This window comes from Phalaenopsis equestris, unplaced genomic scaffold (genome assembly GCF_001263595.1).
Source record: "Phalaenopsis equestris unplaced genomic scaffold, ASM126359v1 Scaffold205791, whole genome shotgun sequence".
Lineage (NCBI taxonomy): Eukaryota > Viridiplantae > Streptophyta > Magnoliopsida > Asparagales > Orchidaceae > Phalaenopsis > Phalaenopsis equestris.
Genome location: NW_018225253.1, coordinates 67536 through 88536, shown reverse-complemented (window position 1 = coordinate 88536; position 21001 = coordinate 67536). Strand labels below are relative to the sequence as shown.

The 21001-nt window shown below is 31.6% G+C and overlaps 1 protein-coding gene across 3 annotated transcripts; it reads right to left on the bottom strand.

The window, feature by feature from the left end:
* Positions 1-667: 667 nt before the first annotated feature.
* Positions 668-19201, bottom strand: LOC110036389 (UBP1-associated proteins 1C). 3 transcript variants are annotated; one of them, XM_020740821.1, is made up of 7 exons: positions 19000-19201; positions 18837-18911; positions 18394-18521; positions 1967-2450; positions 1289-1456; positions 1142-1209; positions 668-903 (listed from the first exon to the last, which is right to left on the bottom strand). In XM_020740821.1, exons 1-6 carry the CDS (start codon positions 19084-19086, stop codon positions 1159-1161), a joined length of 993 nt encoding a protein of 330 aa, XP_020596480.1. In that variant the 5' UTR covers positions 19087-19201; the 3' UTR covers positions 668-903; positions 1142-1158. The 3 variants fall into 3 exon arrangements, with proteins under 3 accessions (XP_020596480.1, XP_020596481.1, XP_020596482.1); XM_020740822.1 differs by having other exon boundaries at positions 1142-1261; positions 1343-1456; XM_020740823.1 differs by having other exon boundaries at positions 1343-1456.
* Between the last annotated feature and the right edge of the window lie 1800 nt (positions 19202-21001).

Below are 21001 nucleotides of genomic sequence, written 5' to 3'. Positions count from 1 at the left end.
CTCCTCAAAATTTGTTATCGCTTTTTCCATGTACAATACCACAATTCTTACGCAAATACTTGTCTAACAAATTTTAATATGTACACTAGACATTGTGTTATTAATTTAGGCATGTAAATATATAAATAAATATATATTTATTTATTTTAAAAGAATAATATGAGTCATATTTTAACGGATGTTAAAGATTTGATTTGTATTCATGCAAATTTTATATTTGTAAATACATAAGAAATGTGTGGTGTACCATCGAATCATATAATTCCCTGAAAAAAAAAAAATTTTGAGCTCACTTTGATCCACAAAGTAACCTTTGAAACTATTAAACTCATTATAATATAATTTGTTTTCCAGTCTATCAAAAGCTTTACAATAATTTATATATAAAAAAAAAAAATGAACACCCAGTTCTTAGTCCAAGAAAATTGGAACAAATATCTTGATGACATTTGTCTATTAAAATTGCAAAATTAACATTACACTAATCTCAACATAAATTTATTAGTTACAAAATCCAATTCCTTTCTTTTCATGAATATTCAGACTGTAATATGCATAAATTTTGAAATCACATTCTAACAAATCTTATCACAAAAATCCATTTTCATAACAAGTGTTTCAAATAAATTTAAAAAAAAAAAATTCAAATTAAAATGTAATAATTGGCGAGGATGCGAATCCAAATGATCAACAAACAAAATTCAAAGATGTTACTTAATTTTCTTCTTTCTCACTTCCCTAACAAAATCTGTATAATTTAGAACTTGCTAGCCGACGCATTTAAATAAGAAAATGTTCAAATAAAACAATGGCACAGAGAAAATACGGCCAATTCTCAACGACTACACCAGTCCTGCCTCTGCAAGCTTCATCCAGACTTAAATCAGAGAAATCACACGTTATCTGCATTGAATTAAAAAAATATTAATCAATGATTATAAAAAAAAACGAAGGCCCATTTACACACCATACAATTCTTATATATTTACATATTTAACACCTAAACTTTACTATATACATGCATAACACCTATATCTTTAACATCAGACCAAACATCAAACATTAGGGGTTGGATATGTAAATACAAAAAAATTGTGGTTTGTATGAAAATTAAACCAAAAACTAAGAGAAAAACTGTTACCTTCTTATAATAGAATCTTAAATTATATTAAACAGCTCGTTTCCTTGACTAGGACTTGTTCGCCTTGTCTGCCAAGAAAATGTGCTTGTTATCAATGACAAATCTAGAGCTTGAATTAATCTGCAGCAAGAATTGGTCAATTTAAACCTGCATAATCAACCAAAATACGAAGAAGACGAACGGGAATGTTCGAAGCTTCACCTTCTCCATCATTGTATCACATAGCTGCAACTCTTCTCCGGCAATGCCTGATGCCTTGAGTTCCTTCATTACAAGCTTTTGTACCTTCTTTATCTTCATGGCTCCATCGGGTTTCTTCCAAAAAAAAATCCAATAACATTATTATATTTTTCGTTCTCTAGAAGATTTATCATGATTTGGATGCATATAAATCGATTCAAAGACTCAAACACCATGATTTTTCTCTATGATTTGCTTGCTAATTTCATTTTAGAAATGTTTAGAATATAAAAAATATCTTTGCTGCAGGCGGGATTCAATTCCAGATATTTGGCAAAAACTACTGAAACATTTTATAAAGAGCAAAGTATCAAAATAGTCCCCAGAATCTTTTAATGGAAGCTAAATTAGTTTCCTTGTGGTCAAATTTAACACATTAAAATAGTTTGGGAACTACAAAGACACTTCTATAGACTTTAAGACTAAATTGACCCCTTGCAAAGAATCAATGGATCATTTTGACACTTCTCATTTAATAACTAAACTAGCTAGCACCCAACTCCAAAAATTTGAGGAATAACGAAGAAAAATGCAGAATGAATGAGACAACTATGAAAGATTCATCTTATAGTTCAAAAAGTGTACCGATTTCAAGGCGGAAATAACTAGTTTCTTCCACTTTATTTTCTTCTTCAAAGCCACCCCGTCGTCCGCATGATTGCCTGTGCATTCAGAGTTAGGTGGCTTCGCTGCAAACTTTGTTTTCTTTGATGGGTTCTTCTTTTCCTTTTCTTCTGCTTGTATAACTTCCCCATTGTTTACATCACATGCAGTACTAGTAACAATCACACTATCAACTTCATCATGTTTCCTCTTTTCGCCAAACATCTTTTCTAGGTTGACTACTGATGTATCATTTGGCTTGGGTTCATCCGCTTCGGAACCATTTTTTTGAACAGGTCCTGAATATGGATTAGAAACTGAATTGTTTTTGTTATTAACTTCTGTTTCTTCAGTTTGATTATAATGTTTCTGAGCAGCAAGGGATGCTTTGGCCTTTGCCCGGTGTTTCTTTCCATCAGCATGTAGTAATAAAGTTTGCTTGCTTGTAGTGGGTGTATTGCACAGGCTGCCATATATTCACCCAAAATAAAAGGTAAATCATTTAGTGGTTTCTTTTTATCTTTTTTCTTTATTTTTTAGTCATTCGACAAAAATTAAACACCAAGGGCTTGTTGGGGATAATTTTTGTTTTTGTTTTTTATTTTTATTTTTAAAAACATATTAATTTGGTGCATTTTTAAGCTCTTTTATATTTTGCTTTTTATAAACACTTGTAACAATATTTAGAAGTTTTAAGTGTTCTTAAAAAAAAACCCATCACTAATAAATATGTTTTATTTCAAAGTAAAACATAAACAATATAAAATTTAAAAAAAAAAAAAAGTGGTTCCAAAAGACCCCCAATCATTTGATGTGTAGCCTTCATGTATATGTTCATTTAAAGTTGTTGGAAACAATTTTAGGTTTCATGCGGCTAGAAAAGTTTGACATGAGCCATGGGCTCAGGCGCTTAGCGTTATACTAACATGATGCATTTGATGAAAGAATTTAGCTTAAAACATAATGATAGAACACTGTGTTATTGTATAACATCAACTTTTTACTCTTGAATACAAATATATACAGTTTAATGTGGAGCAAGGATACTGAAAATTTTATGATCAATTAGGAGATAAATAATAATAAATCACCAAATATACAATAAAATATTATTTTTTTAATATTTTTAATACCTTAAAGATAAAGTTTTGAAATTTAATATATTTTGAGTATATTTCATATTAATATTTTTTTAAACAAGCCGGCTCACAAACTAACGAGTCGAGTTGGGACTAGCTTGAGCTTGGCTTGTTAGCTCATTGAGCTCAGTTCACGAGCCAACCACACCCAAAAAAATCATCAAAAGAGGTTCGTTGTGGTGAACATATCAACAAAAAACAAGATACAAAAGAAAAATGTTGGAAGCTTCGTGGCATGCCACCAAACAAAAAGCCAGACAACAATATAAGAATAAGCGAAAGAACCAAAATATGCATGCGTAAAACATGTAGAAGAAAGTAACATCAAAGCATCACATATTAAGTTCGATAAAATGATGAAAAATTAAAGTTTAAAACTGGTCGAATATCACTAGAAAAGACTCCTATGCAGGTATTTGTTCATTCTCAATTACATCTCTTTTCATGCTTTTAAACTCTTGAATATGTCATATCCCAGTAAATAATTGATTTAGGAACTCAAATCATATGATCAACTCTTCACATAAATTATTTCATATGTTCCATATTCAAACAACATAAAAAATAATCATTGTCGAATGATCCTCGATGATAGGTTTAGCCAAAAAGGCATTCTTAAAAATAAATCTCTTATACTTTGAAACATCCTTGATGTACCTAAATTCTTCACTGGCTTATTATCTATAGAACAACAACAACAACAAAGCCTTAATCCGACTACGAGGGGTTGGCTACATGAATCTTTTTTTTCCATTGCGTCTAATTTAGTGTCATAATTTCATTTAGTTCTAATAAATTAAAATCACTTTTTATACAATAAGCCCAAGTCTTCCTAGGTCTACCTCTGCCTTTCTTAACATATATCGAATCTAAAACATCTATTCTCCTAATTGGACCAACAGATGGTTGACACTTAATGTGACCAAACCATCTAAGACGACTTATCTAAGACGACTTTCTTGACGACTTTCTTTAATTTTGTACGTCACAGGAGCTACACCAACCCTATCACAGATATATTCATTTCGCAACTTCTCTCTAAGTGTAAAGCCACTCATCCACCTAAACATTCTCATCTCAGCAACACTAAACTTAGTATTATGCTTCTCTTTTAAAGGCTAACATTCAGCGCCATAAAGCATTATAGGTCTCACCGCCATCTTATAAAATTTTCCTTTCAATCTAAGCGGTACTTTCTATCATACAAAAGGCCTAAAGCATTCCTCCACTTCAACCAACCAACTTGAATTCTAATATTAACATCCCAATCTATATCACCATCACTTTGAACAACAACCCAAGATATCTAAATCGTTCACGCCTTTTAATAATTTGATAACCCAAAGTTACACTTTTTTCGCTAGAGCTACTACTACTAAAATTACATTCCATGTATTCAGTTTTAGTCCTCTCAAATGAAGGCTTTTAGACTCCAACGTAGACCTCCATAATTCAAGTTTTTCCTGGGTTTTTTCTCTCATCTTATCCACGAGAAGGATATCATCAACAAAAAGCATACTCCAAGGTACACCCTCCTGTAAATGTCTAGTAAGACCATCCGTAACTAAAGCAAAAAGATATGGGCTTACAGCCGATCCCTGATGTAATCCAGCAGAAATAGGAAAATATTTGGTCAATCCTCCTTCAGTTCGAACACAAGTAACAACTCTAATATACATATCTTTAATGACTTGAATATAAGTCATATCAACATCTTTCCTCTCAATAACTCCTCAAAGGATATCTCTTGGAACCTTATCTTAAGCTTTTTCTAAATCAATAAAAATCAAATGTAGATTCTCCTTATTATCTTTGAACTTCTCCATCAAACTTCAAACCTCTTAATAAATGTATAACTTCCATAGTAGACCTGTCTGGCATAAATCCAAATTGATTAAGAGAAATATTTGTAATACGTATTAACCTATATTCAATTACTCTCTCCCATAATTTTAAAGTATGACACATCAACTTAATTCCTCTATCATTTGCATACTCTTGTGCATCCCCTTTATTCTTAAAAATGGGGACAAAAATACTCTTCCTCCATTCCTGAAGCATTTTTTTAGTTTCTAAAATAATATTAAAAAGTTAAGACGTATTCAAAATATAAAGCAGAATTTTACTGTATACATTATGTATCTCAAGAATATGGCGTAAGGAAACAATGGGACTTGCCAAGAAAGAAACACTCACTGCCACATTGAAGAATCTAATGATCAAAGAAAGCTCTAAACTAGCTATCATATAATGATAGTTTAAAATTGTATAATATGAGGACCGCTTTGAAGCACGTCTCAACATTTTTTAAATTGTAATGAGGTTTGCGCCTCATTAGATACCACACGAGGCTTGCACCTCACATAATGTGAGGAGAGTTGTAAGGATGTGAAGCGAGGCACACCATGCGCCTAGCTCAATTGTAGTGAGACGTGCATTATTAGAATAATGATTATTCTCAAAATAAATATACGTAAAATAATTGTAATAAACATACTTTATTTAGCCATATAATACATGGCTTGAATCTATGTAAAGTTGTTACTATCAACATCCTCATTATTTTAAAACCAAATACATATTCTTATTAATTAATATTGACTAAAGAGGAAGTAGATTGGATTTAAGACAATGAATTAGATAACATGAACACAATTAAGGAAGAAATGAGAGAAAAAGTAAATCGTTATGCTAATGTTTATAATGAAGGCTCATTAAGTGACAAGAGTGATGGTGACTTTTAAATTTAGAACTTCTAACGTTAATAACTTGTTGTGTTCTTACATTGATGGATAACAATAAGAGTGAAAAAAATAATTGTAACGAACTTATTTTAAATTCATACGTTATTATGTCTTTGATGTTTGTATAATCCATTTTAGTTTATAGTTTGATGCTTGAAAATTAACTTGTTACTCTTACTATAAATAATTTATTATTTCTACTATATTAGGGCATTAAATACTACATTATAACCTATTAATATGTAAGGACATTAATATGTTACTTTTACCACAAAGTTTGAATTTAGTACAATGTTTCTTGCATTGCATAATTTGTTGATTTTGAGGCTTACACCTCAAAGTGCCCGAGGCATATGCCTCACCACCCAGATAAAGAACCCCACAATAGCTAATCGCCCAATTTAAAACTTTCCATATAATCTTTCATTTTAGAAACATATAAATTCAAAAAACAAAGCATAAGGTTCCAACACATATATAATGGTCACCCTTCTTAGGTTATCCTTAAGAGTTTATATACTTATTAAAAAATATTGATATTAATATTTCACTATGATGCTAGTGTAAAAAAACAAAAGCATGTCAATTTTCCAATAAGTAATACAATAATCTAAAGTCATTTTCTTGTTCATATTGACATCTGGAGACTATCTTCTACTCCTAATATATTTAGGGCTTGGTAGTTTGTATCCTTATAACACGTGTATCATGGATCTCTCTTCTATAAGCTAAAAGTGATGTAAGTATCATCGTCCCCACCTTTTTAATATTGATAAAAAATTAATTTGATATTGAAATTAAAAGAATAAAATCTAAAAATGATAATGACTTTTTAAGCAATTCTCACTTCTTACAATTCCATAAGAAAAGAATAATACATGAAAAATTAAATACATTTCCACTTGTTATTGTAAAAGCTCTCCTTTTAAAAGAGAATGTTTCAAAACAATATCGAGAATAAGCTATCTGAACAACCGCTCACATCATAAATTGATTATGCAAAAAAAATTGTTGACCAAGTACTCAAATCTTGGTCAAATTCTTTACTCAGCTCAAGACCTCAATAATTTTATTTCAATATACTAAAAATTTTTACCTTTATCCATACAAAACCTCAAAAAAGAATAAAACATGACAGCAATCAAATGTATTTTTATCGACTACTTTCAACTGAAAAAAAAAGATACAAATGGAATCATCCAAACTAAAAAAAATATTTACTCAAGTATTCTACTTTTTTCTAACATAACATAATTTAAAAGGATTCTACTTTTAGTTACTTACCTCAAGAAAAAAAAATACCATTCACAAATAAATTATTCTACATTGGTCTTCACACTATACCTCACCCCAACAAACAATTCTACTTTGGGACCTACCACTCTTAAAATTATCAAGCTTAAATCAGAACCACCTTCTGTTCCACCATTATAAGTACTTAGGAAGGAAGGCAACTCAATCAACATGAATAAAATCAAGTAAATTAATCCCTAGCACCAAATTTGTTGAGGGAATCGCTGAGCTTACAGACAAAGATACTTCAACAGTAATTTTTTTTGTATCTGTGCTTATACTACAAAAATCCTTTTCATCATCGTCGATTCTTTACTTAATAGCCTATATATATTTCCATGTAAAAAACAATCTCTCAAACTATAAAAAATAAAAAATGGAATAACATTATGCGAAAAAAATGGAAGCCCATCAAAAGAAAAAAAGAAAAGAGAATTGGTGTTGCAATTAACATTTAAAAAAGTGCTCAAGGCGCCCACCTCAAGTGGCGTCTCGATTCACGGTGCTGCTTCAACGACTTAGAGCGTGAGGCTCATCGGTGTGGGTGAGGCTCACGCCTTTCTAGAGTGCGGCATATGCCTCCATGCAGTAATGCATCGAGGCAGTTGAGGCTTCGCTTAAACTAAAATTAGATATAAATACATCTAACCTTCACGCAGCAACCATATCACGTATTTAGGGTTGGATGACATTCCGAGAGCTTTCATCTTCTTTCACTTCCTTTGACAGTCATCGTGAGTCGGGACTGTGGGCGTCAAAATCCTTCATCTCAAGCCTTTGAGCTTCGAAATCTAGCAGAGCGGCAAAGTCCAGTGATTTGCTCCTCTCTTCTGCGGGCGGCTTCCTCTTCTCTTTTGCAGCTCTATCCTTCCGTCGATTTCCCAAGTTACCATAAGCCCTATTTTTTCTTTCACGTGATTGTGAGCGTTTGATTATAATATGTTTGGGGCATTTACATGCATAACAATCAAGACATTCCAACACACCTTAAGAGGTGCCCCAGTGCCCATAGAAGCGCCTCAATCTAGCGGACTGGGCACTCCTCCGTCCATAAGTCGGAGCCCATAGGGGGGCCCTAGCCAAGGGTGTAAACAAGTCGAGCTTTAGAAAGCTCAAAGCTTGATTGTGTTCAGCTTGTTTAATTTTTATTTTTTTCGTTTTTGGCTTGTGTTCAAAATGACTCGTGAATATTCTATTAGTGCTCGTCTTGATACAAACTCATTTGTTCGAATTAAGCTCATGTTCAGCTCAAACTTCAACTCAAAGTAAAATTTTAAATATTAACATTTTATTTAAAGCATTTTCAATGGACCGAAAAATATAATAATCTCTACTTGACAGAATGTGTTAAGCTAAAACTCTAAATTTTTCAGCTTTGGATTGATAATCTCATTATTCTCGAAGTCCCAATGTGGGAAAACACTTAATGCAAAATTAGGGCGGGCCAAGGTCAGAATTTTCGGAGCATTTACATACATACCACCAAATTCTTACGTATTCACATATGTTACATCTATCATCAATGCAGCAGGTGGGCCCCCAGAGGGATTATTGGAAAAATTTGAGGGGCATTTACATACATACCACCTCATTCTTATGTATTAACATATCTAACATTTAATTTTTTTCTATTAAAAATATGAGGGGCATTTAAATACATACCACCCAATTCTTATGTATTTACATATCTAACATTTAAATTTTTAAAAATATATATTTGAGGGCATTTACATACATACCACCTCATTCTTATGTATTAACATATCTAACATTTAATTTTTTTCTATTAAAAATATGAGGGGCATTTAAATACATACCACCCAATTCTTATGTATTTACATATCTAACATTTAAATTTTTAAAAATATATATTTGAGGGCATTTACATGCATACCACCTCATTCTTATGTATTAACATATCTAAGATTTAATTTTTTTCTATTAAAAATATGAGGGGCATTTACATGCATGCCACCCAATTCTTATGTATTCACATTCTAACATCTAATTTCACTTTTTTAAATTGATATAAATCAAATCTATAACATAATATCAAATTTATCATTATTTTAACTTTTTATATATTTTAAATTTATTATTAATTTATTCAAACCAAAACGAGCCGAATACGATCGAAAAAAAAGTTTGTTCATGTTCTGCTCGTTTATAAATTGAGCTCAAAAGATTTATTCATGCTCAGACTCATTCGTTTAACAAATGAATCATACACGAGTTACTTAGCGAGCTAAACATGAGTTGTTCGCAAAGAACAAACTTTTTGACAGTCCTAGCCCTGGCGCCCCAATCCAGAGGACAAGACGCTCCTGTGCCCATAAGTGGTGCGCCGATGCCATAGGAGCGCTCAGTGCACAGAACACTGGGCAATCCATAACCCATTCATGACGCAGTTGCAACACAAGTAACTAGTTCTCAGGTTTATAAACATAACAGTCGAAGTTCTGATTCTTTTCGTCCCAACAAAATTTTATCAAATTCTCAATAATTGATTAATTTTATCGTTTTATTTCCTAAATCATTTTGATTTTGCATAAAAAATGGATTTTGATGTTTAATCATTAATGTAAAAGTTAGAAGGCAATGTTACATCTACATTTTGAATTTAAATGATTGTGTTGCATTGATTTATGTAGCTTACAATATGAACGGTCTTCTTGATTTAAATGATTGCTTTGTTTGAAGAAACATTTGCATATGTTCTTTAAAATGAGTGGCGGTGCAAGAAGAAAAGATCCAGCTTGGAAATATAGGACTCAAGTTAAAGTATCAGGAGAAGCTGCAAAGAAGGGATACATTTACTCGAAATATAAATTTTATGAAAAGTGAATTACTCGTGGTCCTAAAAGACTTAAAGATTGCTTGGATTGCACACATGTAAATGTTGGAGCATGTGAGAAAGAATCAGATGAAGTGAAAAAGAATACCAAGAATTTTTTTTAAAATACTCCACTTCAAAAGAAATAACACAAAGAAACATGCAAGTAATGATTGTGAATAATTCAAATTTTGGCTCACAATATGATGGTTCTAGCAGTGGAAATCATTCGCCTTCTTCTAATAGAGGAACTTGAGGACTAATGAATAGATCAGTTGTGAATCTGGATAAAGAGAATATCGACACTCAAATAATTCCTCCTAAAGCTTACAAAAAAGAAAATAGAAATAAAGTATGCTTAGATATTACAAGATGTTTTTTATGAGAATGGAATCCAATTTAATATGATTAGGAGTCCATAGATCAATATGCTTTGTTTTGTTCGAAATTATGGGCAAGGGCTACATCTTCCTAACATGTATGAGGTACGAACTTGAACGTTGGATGAGGAGATTAGAGCTACGACAAGAATGGTAGATGAAGTGAAAAAGACATGAGTTACGACAATTGTTACTATAATGTCAGATGATTGGTATGATATTAGACAAAGAAGTGTTATAAATTTTCTTATCAACAACCATTATGAGAAGGTAATTTTGAAACCTGTTGATGCATCAACCTTCATAAAAGATTCACAATTGCTATTTAAAATGATTGATGATGTTTTTAAAGAAATTGAGGAGAGTAGAGTTGTTCAAGTTATTACAGATAATGTAAGTGCCTATATTGGAGAACAGAAAGCATCTTTACTAGACACCTCTTGCTGCTTATTGTCTTGATTTAGTCCTTCAAATATTGGGGCAATTACTGCAACATAAATCTATTTTACTTAAAGCAAAAACAGTAAGCAAATTTATTTACAACCATTCTTGAGTATTAAGTTTGATGAAGAAACTAATAGATAAAAAACTTATCCGACCAGTAGTTATAAAATTTGTCACAACTTATTTGACTTTATAAAAATTTAAAGAGTTTCGACAACTTTTATAGGCTATATTTGCTTTTGAAGAATGAGATTGACGTTCTTGGGCAAAAAAAATCTGAAGGAAAGCAAAATATGAGGTTTATTATGAGAGATGATTCATTTTGGCACAATATTAGTTATGCTTTTAAAACTACAACACTTTTAGAGAAAGTATTATGAACGGTTGATGGTGAGAGGGCTTCTGCTATAGGAATTATTTATGAAGTTATGAACAATACAAAAGAGGAAATATCGAAAGATTTAGGAGGACATGAAGCAACCAACAAAAAAAATATGAGAAATCATTAATGACAAATGGGATCATCAGCTCCATCAATATTTACATGTTGTTGCATATTATTTGCATCTTCAATTTTATGATGGCAAAGACTTTCATGCAAATAAAGAGATTAAGACCGACTTACATGAATGCATCGATAGAATTATCCTTGAATATGACTATCTTAAAGTCAATGACTAACTTAAAGATTTTCATTTAAAGAATGGAATGTTTGAATTTAGAACAACTCAAGCCTACCACAAAACACACTTACCTAATAAATTTCATTTATCCAAAATTTATAAAATCTATGAGTTTATCATTTACAAATAATGTTATATATTAATATATATTGATACTTTTATTTAACAATTTAATCTTATGCTAGAACATTGGTGAACACAATTCATAGAAGGCATGCTTGAACTCAAAGAATTTGCTGTGAAAGTTTTAGTTGTTCAGTTTCCGCAAGTGAGCGTAATCGGAGCATATTCAGCCAACTGCATACAAAGAGAAAAAATTGATCGGCAGGTTGAATGAACAACAACAACAAAGCCTTAATCCCACTACGTGGGGTTGGCTACACGAATCCTATTTCTCCATTGCGTCCTATTTAGTGTCATAATTTCATTTAGTTATAATAAATTAAGATCACTTTTTGTACAATAAGCCCAAATCTTCCTAGGTCTACCTCTGCCTTCCTTAGCATAAGTTGAATATAAAACATCTACTCATCTAATCAGATCATCAGATGTTCGACGTTTAATGTGACCAAAACATTAAAACAACTCTCTCTAATTTTGTCTGTCACTAGAGCTACACCAACCCTATCACGGATATATTCATTTCGCATTTTGTATCTAAGTGTAAATCCACTCATCCACCTAATCATTCTCATCTCGGCAACACTGAACTTAGTATTATGTTTCTCTTTTAAAGGCCAGCATTCAACGACATAGAGCATTGCAGGTCTCACCACCCTTTTATAAAATTTTCTTTCAGTCTAAGCAGTACTTTTCTATCACACAAAAGGCCCGAAGCATTCCTCCATTTCAACCAACCAACTTGAATTCTACTATTAATATTCTCATCTATATCACCATCGGTTTGAACAACAGACCCGAGATATCTAAATCGTTCACACCTTTTAATAATTTGATCACCAAAAGTTACACTTCTGTCACTAGAGCTACTACTACTAAAAATACATTCCATGTATTCAGTTTTAGTTCTACTCAAATAAAGGCCTTTAAACTCCAAGGTAGACCTCCATAATTCAAGTTTTTCCTGGGCTTTTTGTCTTGTCGGTAATCCAACAAAAATAAGAAAAAATTTGGTCAATCCTCCTTCAGTTCAAACACAAGTAACAGCTCTAGTATACATATGTTTAATGACTTGAATATAAGTCATATCAACACCTTTCTTCTCAAGAACGCTCCAAAGGAAATCTCTTGGAACCTTATCATAAGTTTTTTCTAAATCAATAAAAATCAAATGTAGATCCTCCTTATTATCTCTGAACTTCTCCATCAAACCTCTCAATACATGTATAGCTTCCATGGTAGACCTGCTCAGCATAAAACCAAATTGATTATGAGAAATCTTTGTAATACGTCTTAACCTATGTTCAATTACCCTCTCCCATAATTTTAAAGTATGACACATCTTAATTCCTCTATAATTTGTACACTCTTGTGCATCCCATTTATTCTTAAAAATGGGGACCAAAAAACTCTTCCTCCACTCCTCAGGCATCTTTTTAGTTTTTAATATAGAATTAAAGAATTTCATAAGCCAAGAAACTCCCAAATTTCTTAAATGTTTCCACACTTCAATTGAGATATCATCAGGTCCTACAGACTTTCCACCCTTGATTTTCTTTAAAGCCTCCTCAAGTTCTTTTCTACTAATGCGACAATAAAAATGAAATGTTTTATTATTATTAACAACATTAAGATCACGAAGGTCAATCGTTTTTCCAGAAACTTCATTAAAAAATTTATCAAAATAACTCACCCACCTATATTGAATATCTTTTTCTATAAAAAGCACTTTTGATTTTCATCTTTAATACAATTTACTTGGGTTAAATCTTTACTTTTTTTTTTCTTTATTTGACTAGTTTATACATATATTTTTCACCATCCTTGGTATTTAATCTATCATAAAGATACTAAAAGTAGAATTTTTAGCGTCACAGATTGTTCTTTTAGACTCACTGCGAGTCATTAGTTTATGTTAAGTTCAATAAAATATTGAAAGATAGACACTTAAAGCTACAACGACATAGAAATGGTGGTGATAAAATAGATCGTTTAACTGTTGATGATATTATGTATGATGATGAATAAATAACACCAAAAAACGTTTAAGGATTTTAAGTTGAAGATGAAGATGACTTTTAATGATGATGACAATGGAGATATCAATGTTAACATTGAAAGGGGTCAAAAGCATATTAAATTTGGAGTAACCACTTCACAGTCATTTAAAAGAAAGAAGCAAAGTAGGGTTAGAGCTTCAAAAAAATCTAAAAGTAATTCTGTAATTAAAGTATAATTGATTGCTTAGTTGTGTTACTAATTATATTGAATTCAATTTTAATTGATATAGAGAGTAAAATGAAGATGATGATAAAATAGAATTCGAGGATGATAGAGTTATTACATATGATGATTCTTCCAAAGATGAAAATGATGATGATAATTCCACAACTCCGGACACTTGTGGTATATTTAAATTCTAATGTTCAAATTTTATTTCAAACTTTTCGAGTTTTGTTTTATATTTATGATTTGGGAATACTATATGTATGTGTTATTAAATAAACTAGTGAATTATATTGACATAATTAAATTCTAACTTTAATGATCAAGATTTGTGGTTTGTCAAATATCATGTTTATGAATTCTGTTTAATTTTATGATTTTTTAATTTTTTTCATTTTGAGGCTTACACTTGGAAAAATGAAAAAAAGCCTCGCATCGCCTCACAATGAAAAAATGCCTTGCCACGCCTCACAATGAAAAAATGCCTCGCTTAGCCTCACAATGAAAGAAATGCTCGATTCCCAATTTTGCCTTTAATACCTTGGCTACAACCAAAAAGGAAGAAATCAATAAGTTGTACATTACTCCTTCCAGTGAAGTATAAAATCTAATCGATCATTAGAAACATATAAAACTAGGTTAGCAGTGGAAGGCTATAATCAAACATATAAAATTAATTATATTGAAACTTTCACTCTTGTTGATAAAATAAATGTTGTTTGAATTCTTTTGTCATCAATAACTAACAAGGTCTGGAAAATACAACAATTCGATGTGAAAAATTCCTTTCTACATGGTAATCTAATAGGAGGAATATAAGGAGGGCCAACTAGCATTTAGCTCAAACCCAAAACAAAAGGTACATAAACTAATGATTATATGAATAGATGCAATCTCTAAGGGCATATTTCGGAGCTTATCCAAGGAAATACTTAAAATGGGATATAACTAGCAACTATATATTATCGGTTAAAAACATAGCTTCAAGGGAAGTCTTTATGGTAGTAATTTACATAAACAACATGACTGTAATAAGTAGTGACTTGAAAGACATGAAAATTTTAAGGAAGAAAGAGCCCTAAAAATTTGAAGCAAAAAAATTAGACAAATTAATGTACTTCCATAGCAATAAGGTTGCATACTCTCAACATGGGATATTTAAAACTTAACAAAAATTTATAAAAGACTAATTGAAGGAAATATCCAAGTTGAAATGCTTGTTTGTTGAGAGCCCCATAAAACCTAATAAAGAAACAGCCATTGAAAAAAACCTTCTTTCAATTACTTGTAAGAAGACTTATTTGCTTATTTTATACTAAATATGATATTATTTATGTTGTTAGTGTGATAAGTCAATTTATGGAAAATTATAAGAAATCACACCCGACATCAAATTTTATAATATTTGTAAGAAATTTTAAGTTAATGAATTTTATTAAGGGGGGATCTAACACTGAAAGAATATAAAGATGTCAATTATATAGAATCTATGATTTATATAATTACAACTTCAAAATTTTGCAAAATCTTAAGAGGCAACATCATGACTAAAGGAAATAAATAGATAAAATATGGTGGTAAAATCCAACACAAAAATTGAATCTAAATCCATGGCACTAGAAATCTGCAAACTAGTATGGCAAAAAATTATTCAAAAATAATTTAAAAATTAAATGAAATTGTCCTACTAGGAATTATAATGACAATAACTCAACCATCAATATTACACAATCTTATACAATATGTCAGAAGAAAACATTGAAATGAAAAGACACTTTATAAAGGAAGAGATTATAGTTGTCAAGTATGTTCTCCAATCATTGCCACGTATTGCCAACTTGTAAACATTCTCATCGAAAGCTTATTAGGAATAAAATTTCAAAAATTGAAATGCAAATTTTAAATGAAAAAAATTATTTCATTCACCTGAAGAGTGAAAAAAAAAAAATAAATTAATTCCTTTCTTATTCATTACATGTCATCTCACTGATTCAAGGGATTAATATTAACACCTCATCAATTAATGGCCACTAAAAGTATTTCATAGTTATTATTCTGTCTACTCATCAATCTGTGGACTAATATAATTATTCTTCAATGATTTTATAAATTTTCTAATATAAGCTCTCCTAGGATTATATAAATACTACACAAACACTAAAACAAAAATGCAACAAATTTTCTCTAATTAGTGTCAAATGTCAATAATGCAACATGACCTCTATGATAAGGAGATCATATTTTTATGAAATAGAAAAGACCATCAATGTTAATTTGTAATTTGAAAAAGAATTAGATGAGAAGATTATATTAATTGAATGGCAATTATAGATTCCAGCCTTAAATGGTTTGCTTTAATAAATTTCCCATTCAATTGACGAAGTGTAGGTTTAGGATAGTATTCATGATGTTAGTGGAGATGAACCTAACAATTTTAATGTCAAACAAACATACAAGCCACCCTATATGAATCTGTTGATTTGGGAAATGCAAGTGATAGTCATGATTATCTATTGAAGTTTAGAGGTGACTATTAAAGGTACTGCCCCTTGTAGCCACGTGTTCCAAAATATAATGTTACGTCAAATATTTGCCGTTATTGAGAAAATATGTTATCAAATGCACAAATAAATAAAAGACCTAAACAAGATGACAAGGATTGAGTACTATTCTCTAGCATATATTGCAGATTATTGAAAGAGCTAATTGCACATTTTAATATATGCAAATAGGACAAGACATTAGGCAAGATTTTAATTCAATAATAACAAAACAAACACATGATTTTGATCCTGATGAAATGGTTGAACATTCATTTCAAGTTGTGGAATAAAATCTTGTATTGAAAATGTTGGTTTCATGTTTCTAGAATAAAATCGATGATGGTAAGATCATATGCAACAACTAGAAGTGTTATTTGAACTATTTCGTCAAGATCGCAATTATATGCAAGTTATGTAATTGTTGCAATAATATTTTGTTCACATTCTTCTCCAACTAGTACTGACTTATCAAACTTTGAAGGTTTTTCAAATAATCTACAAAATCAATATGAGAGAAAATACTCATTATCAATCATCAAACAACAAAAACACATTTTCAAATTACACACTTGCGAAAAATACTTTTAATTAAACCAAAAGATTACAATATTCGATTCAATATCAGTTTATGAAATTCATGATTTTGAAATGCATGACCTTCAAACTCATGTTGACACATCAATGGAGAATTAATTTTATTTACCAAATATTAATCAGATAAAAAAATTAAAAAAAATGTCCTAAACAAGAACAGAAAAGATAAATTCCATTAAAATAAAAACAAATCCAACAATATACCTGATTAGAGTTGATAATGAAAAGACATGCTATTAAACTGAGAATGCATGAGAAATGTACTGTTTTTGATGATAGATTTTTTTCAAATCACTCCCATAATCTAGCAAACTCATAAGCATTATAAAACTATTCAAAAATATTGGACAAATTACATCACAAGGCGTTGATACATCTGTGAAGTTGAAAAATTGTTTATAACTCTACCGGAGATCAATTTACATAGTGATTCTGTATTCTGACAGACTTCCCCTAATATATTCCTCAAACCAAGCAGCATTAAAACTTCATTAGATGTGAATTTGATAATGTGGTTATTAAATCAGAAGGCTTTCTAGCCAACATCTCCTCTCCACAAAGCACCCTAAATAAGTGACATACTGACATGTCTTCTCAAAATAGGTATCCTCTAGAACACTTCACAAACATTTTAAATGTACAAGAAAAGCATCTTAATTACAATAACAATAGTCAAACAATTAATCCTTTTGGTTCCATAAGATTTATTTGATTATTTTATTTAATGCATGTATCTTCTTTGTTTGATGCTCATGGAAATAAGGCAATTACAATAGGCGAAATAAACGTTTAGCAACTGATCTTATATCAAAATGCGATAAAAAAAGCATAAGCTAACTAAAGTTGAATCCAACATTTCGATAAATAAATTTCTAATTTAAAGAGCCCAGAATCTACCTAAATGGGTTCCTTTATTAGAATGAATAACCCCAATATGTCTTGAAAAAAGATGAATAAGAAACCCTATATTAAATTGGTGATCTTCATCGCATAGTTGTTGCATAGCCAAAGACTAGGCAAAGATCAAAATGCATTGGATGAATTTTTTTTAAAATGAAATTTTTTCTTCACATAACTTTCTTTAACAAAACGATAAATAAAACTACCAAGTAAAAGGGAGGTTTCCTGGCCGTATCAGTTGTTCAAGTATAGTTATTGGTGTAGTGTTCCATGCGAAACACTCCTTTTATAGCATATATGAAAAACTGAACTGAAGAAGAAATAAATTATAGAATAAGAAAACAAAATATAAGCGGCTAAAACACTGTTCAGATCATGCAAACTAGGGGTACAACTACAGTATCCTTGTAACCTAAAGAGAAAGTTTATCGATATTGCTCTACATTTTGAGGGAATCTACAAATGTAATAGAAGATGCGAATGAAGCGTGGATAAAGCGTCACAGCCTACCTACAAAACCAGGGAGGCCGTGAAGATAGGCCAACAGTTATATCAACATCAGCATTTTTCTTCGGTTTCTCAGGCTTACTATTTGAGTTCTGTGAGGGCTTCACATGATCCTTAGGACCATATTTCTCCTGAAAGCATTATTATGATCCATATATCAGCATTCAATACAGTACAATTCCTGTAGCAAAGCAGCAGTTTTTAGAAAGAACATACATACGAGCCACCAGACACTTCCCCTTATAAAATTGGAGCTGTTTGGCAACATATTTTACGCGAGATTTTAGTTTAAATAGTAACAAACAAAATTCACCCAAATGCAAAACTTTTCTTTCCGAACTTCAGTTCATGAATATGCATAACTATGAATAGAAAAAGAACAGAGAAGAGGTAATAATTCTTATTAATTGAGATGAAATCAGAACTAGAAAAGAAGGAGACAGAACCGCTTCAGTCATGCATTGCGTGTGGGTCTGAACGCTCTCCTTGCTAAAAATGGCCCCACAATCGATGCAAGATAGCTGCAGAAACCAGAGCAGAATCGAAATCAGAGCGGGCTTGGGGAAGACCATAGTTTCAAGTCGAATCAAGAATTTATAGAAACTGAACCTTGTGGGCTGAGCAGATTCGGAAATGATTGGGTAGCTTCGGCTTCTTGAGGTTCTCGCCGCAGTCTTCGCACTGAAACCACACCATATCTCGTGGTTCTCGCTTGCTGGCAGCTGATTGCCGGAGGAGGAGCGCCAATTGTTTGATCGTTAGGGTTGGTTTACGGAGAACAGGAGGGGAGGAAACGCGCCCACGTCGAACCGGGAACAGCTCATGAGATTTAAATTATGAGGATTTATCAAATCCTATAAATTTTAATTTAGTAAAATATAAAATAATTAAATTTCAATAAATTGTTTGATAATGAATTTAGTAGATCTTATAAAATTTTTGACAATATTTAGATTTATAAAAATACAAAAACATAATTAAACCCTGATCATTAATAAACTTTTTGTTAAACTAATTATTGTTTATTATCAATAGTTTAACATTTATCAAATAAATAATTAATTACTTTTTTATTTGATTAATTAATAATTATTATGTGTTGAATCCAAAAATGGCTATGAATTACACCCAAAAATCGGAGCGTTGGACAGATCAGAGGAACAGAAAGAGCAAAGAGATAAATAAAGTGCACACTAACACAAGTTCTCAAAAAGTAGATTCAATAGTCTTCTCTTGAAGAAATGACCCCCTAATTACAGATAATAGGGAGTATCTAATAAAGTTACATATTTGTCGTTTGAATAAAAATGTTATAAGTAATTAATACACCTATTTATATTTGCAACTTACTCTGGGATCCATAATCGGCGCTAGCATCGTACCATATTGGTAACTGCTAAAAAGGAAGCACATATGGTATGTTTAGGGCAATTTTTAAGTTATGGTTCAGCCCAAAACATGGAAACTCCTGTTTGGAAACTTTGGTGTGTTGGCGGTGTGGGATAACCTTATGTAAACATGGGTTATATCTCGCGACCCGCATTTTGATCATGTGATTTCCTTCACGTGCCATCGATTTCCTCTGCATGCGCTCGGTTCTTCTCTGTTGTGCTTAGCGCATTCATGCACTATGTCACCTCCCAAAAGAGTTCTTCGGGGTGATGGGCAGGACTTAAATACAGCTTTTCGGCCCTACACCTAACCAATGTGAGTCTTTTTGTCCATGACATTCTCCTCCACCCAATCACGTGTCCCACTGGACCATAGAGAGTCCACACACCTGGCAGGCAGTATCTGCTATAATACCACTTGTCACCTCCCAAAAGAGCTCTTCGGGATAGTGGGCAACCCAGGACTTAAATGTTGTTTTTCAGTAATACACCTAGCCGATGTGGGACTTTTTGTCCGTGACAACTAGCTCCCTTCTCCTCTTCTAACTCCAGTCAACGGTCTCTAGTGGCACTCACATCCCCTTCCTCCCTTCTCACTGGTTCCGAGCCCATCTTCTCTTCTGACCTCTAGTATTTCTTACCCCTCTCTTTCCCTTAGTCTTAACTCCTTTTGTAAGAATGTGGTTGATGTTGGGCAACGATTTTTGGCTCTTAGTGGTATCTTGATTTTGATGAATCATTCTATGTGCTTATGGATGTGATTGTCGTTTTTTAGCTTTGTGTCTTGCGTTTTATGGCTTAGCTCTGTGATTGCCTCTTGTGGCCTAGTATTTTGTGATTCTTATGAGGAAATTAATGAAAGCATTTGAGAGAGAAGTTCATGGAAAAATTTGTTATTTGTGGCTTGGTTTTTAAAGGTTTTGCTTACATTTTGATTACTTCTTATGGCTTGATTTTTTGCAGATTGATACATCTAAAATATATACCATTTATGTACACATTTTTAACCTAGTTTTGAGGATATTTGCACTTTAATGAAAGATATTTGTGTGTTTTTCTTTTAAATACAGTTAAATGGACGAAATATGGTGAAAGAAGTGAAAAATAATCAAATTTGGAGCAAAAATGAAGAAAGTGTGGAAATGAACTGTGGCACCTACGCGCACAAGACTGACGCTTAAGCACCGGGAAACAAAGAAGGTCTTGCCAAAAAGCTAAAG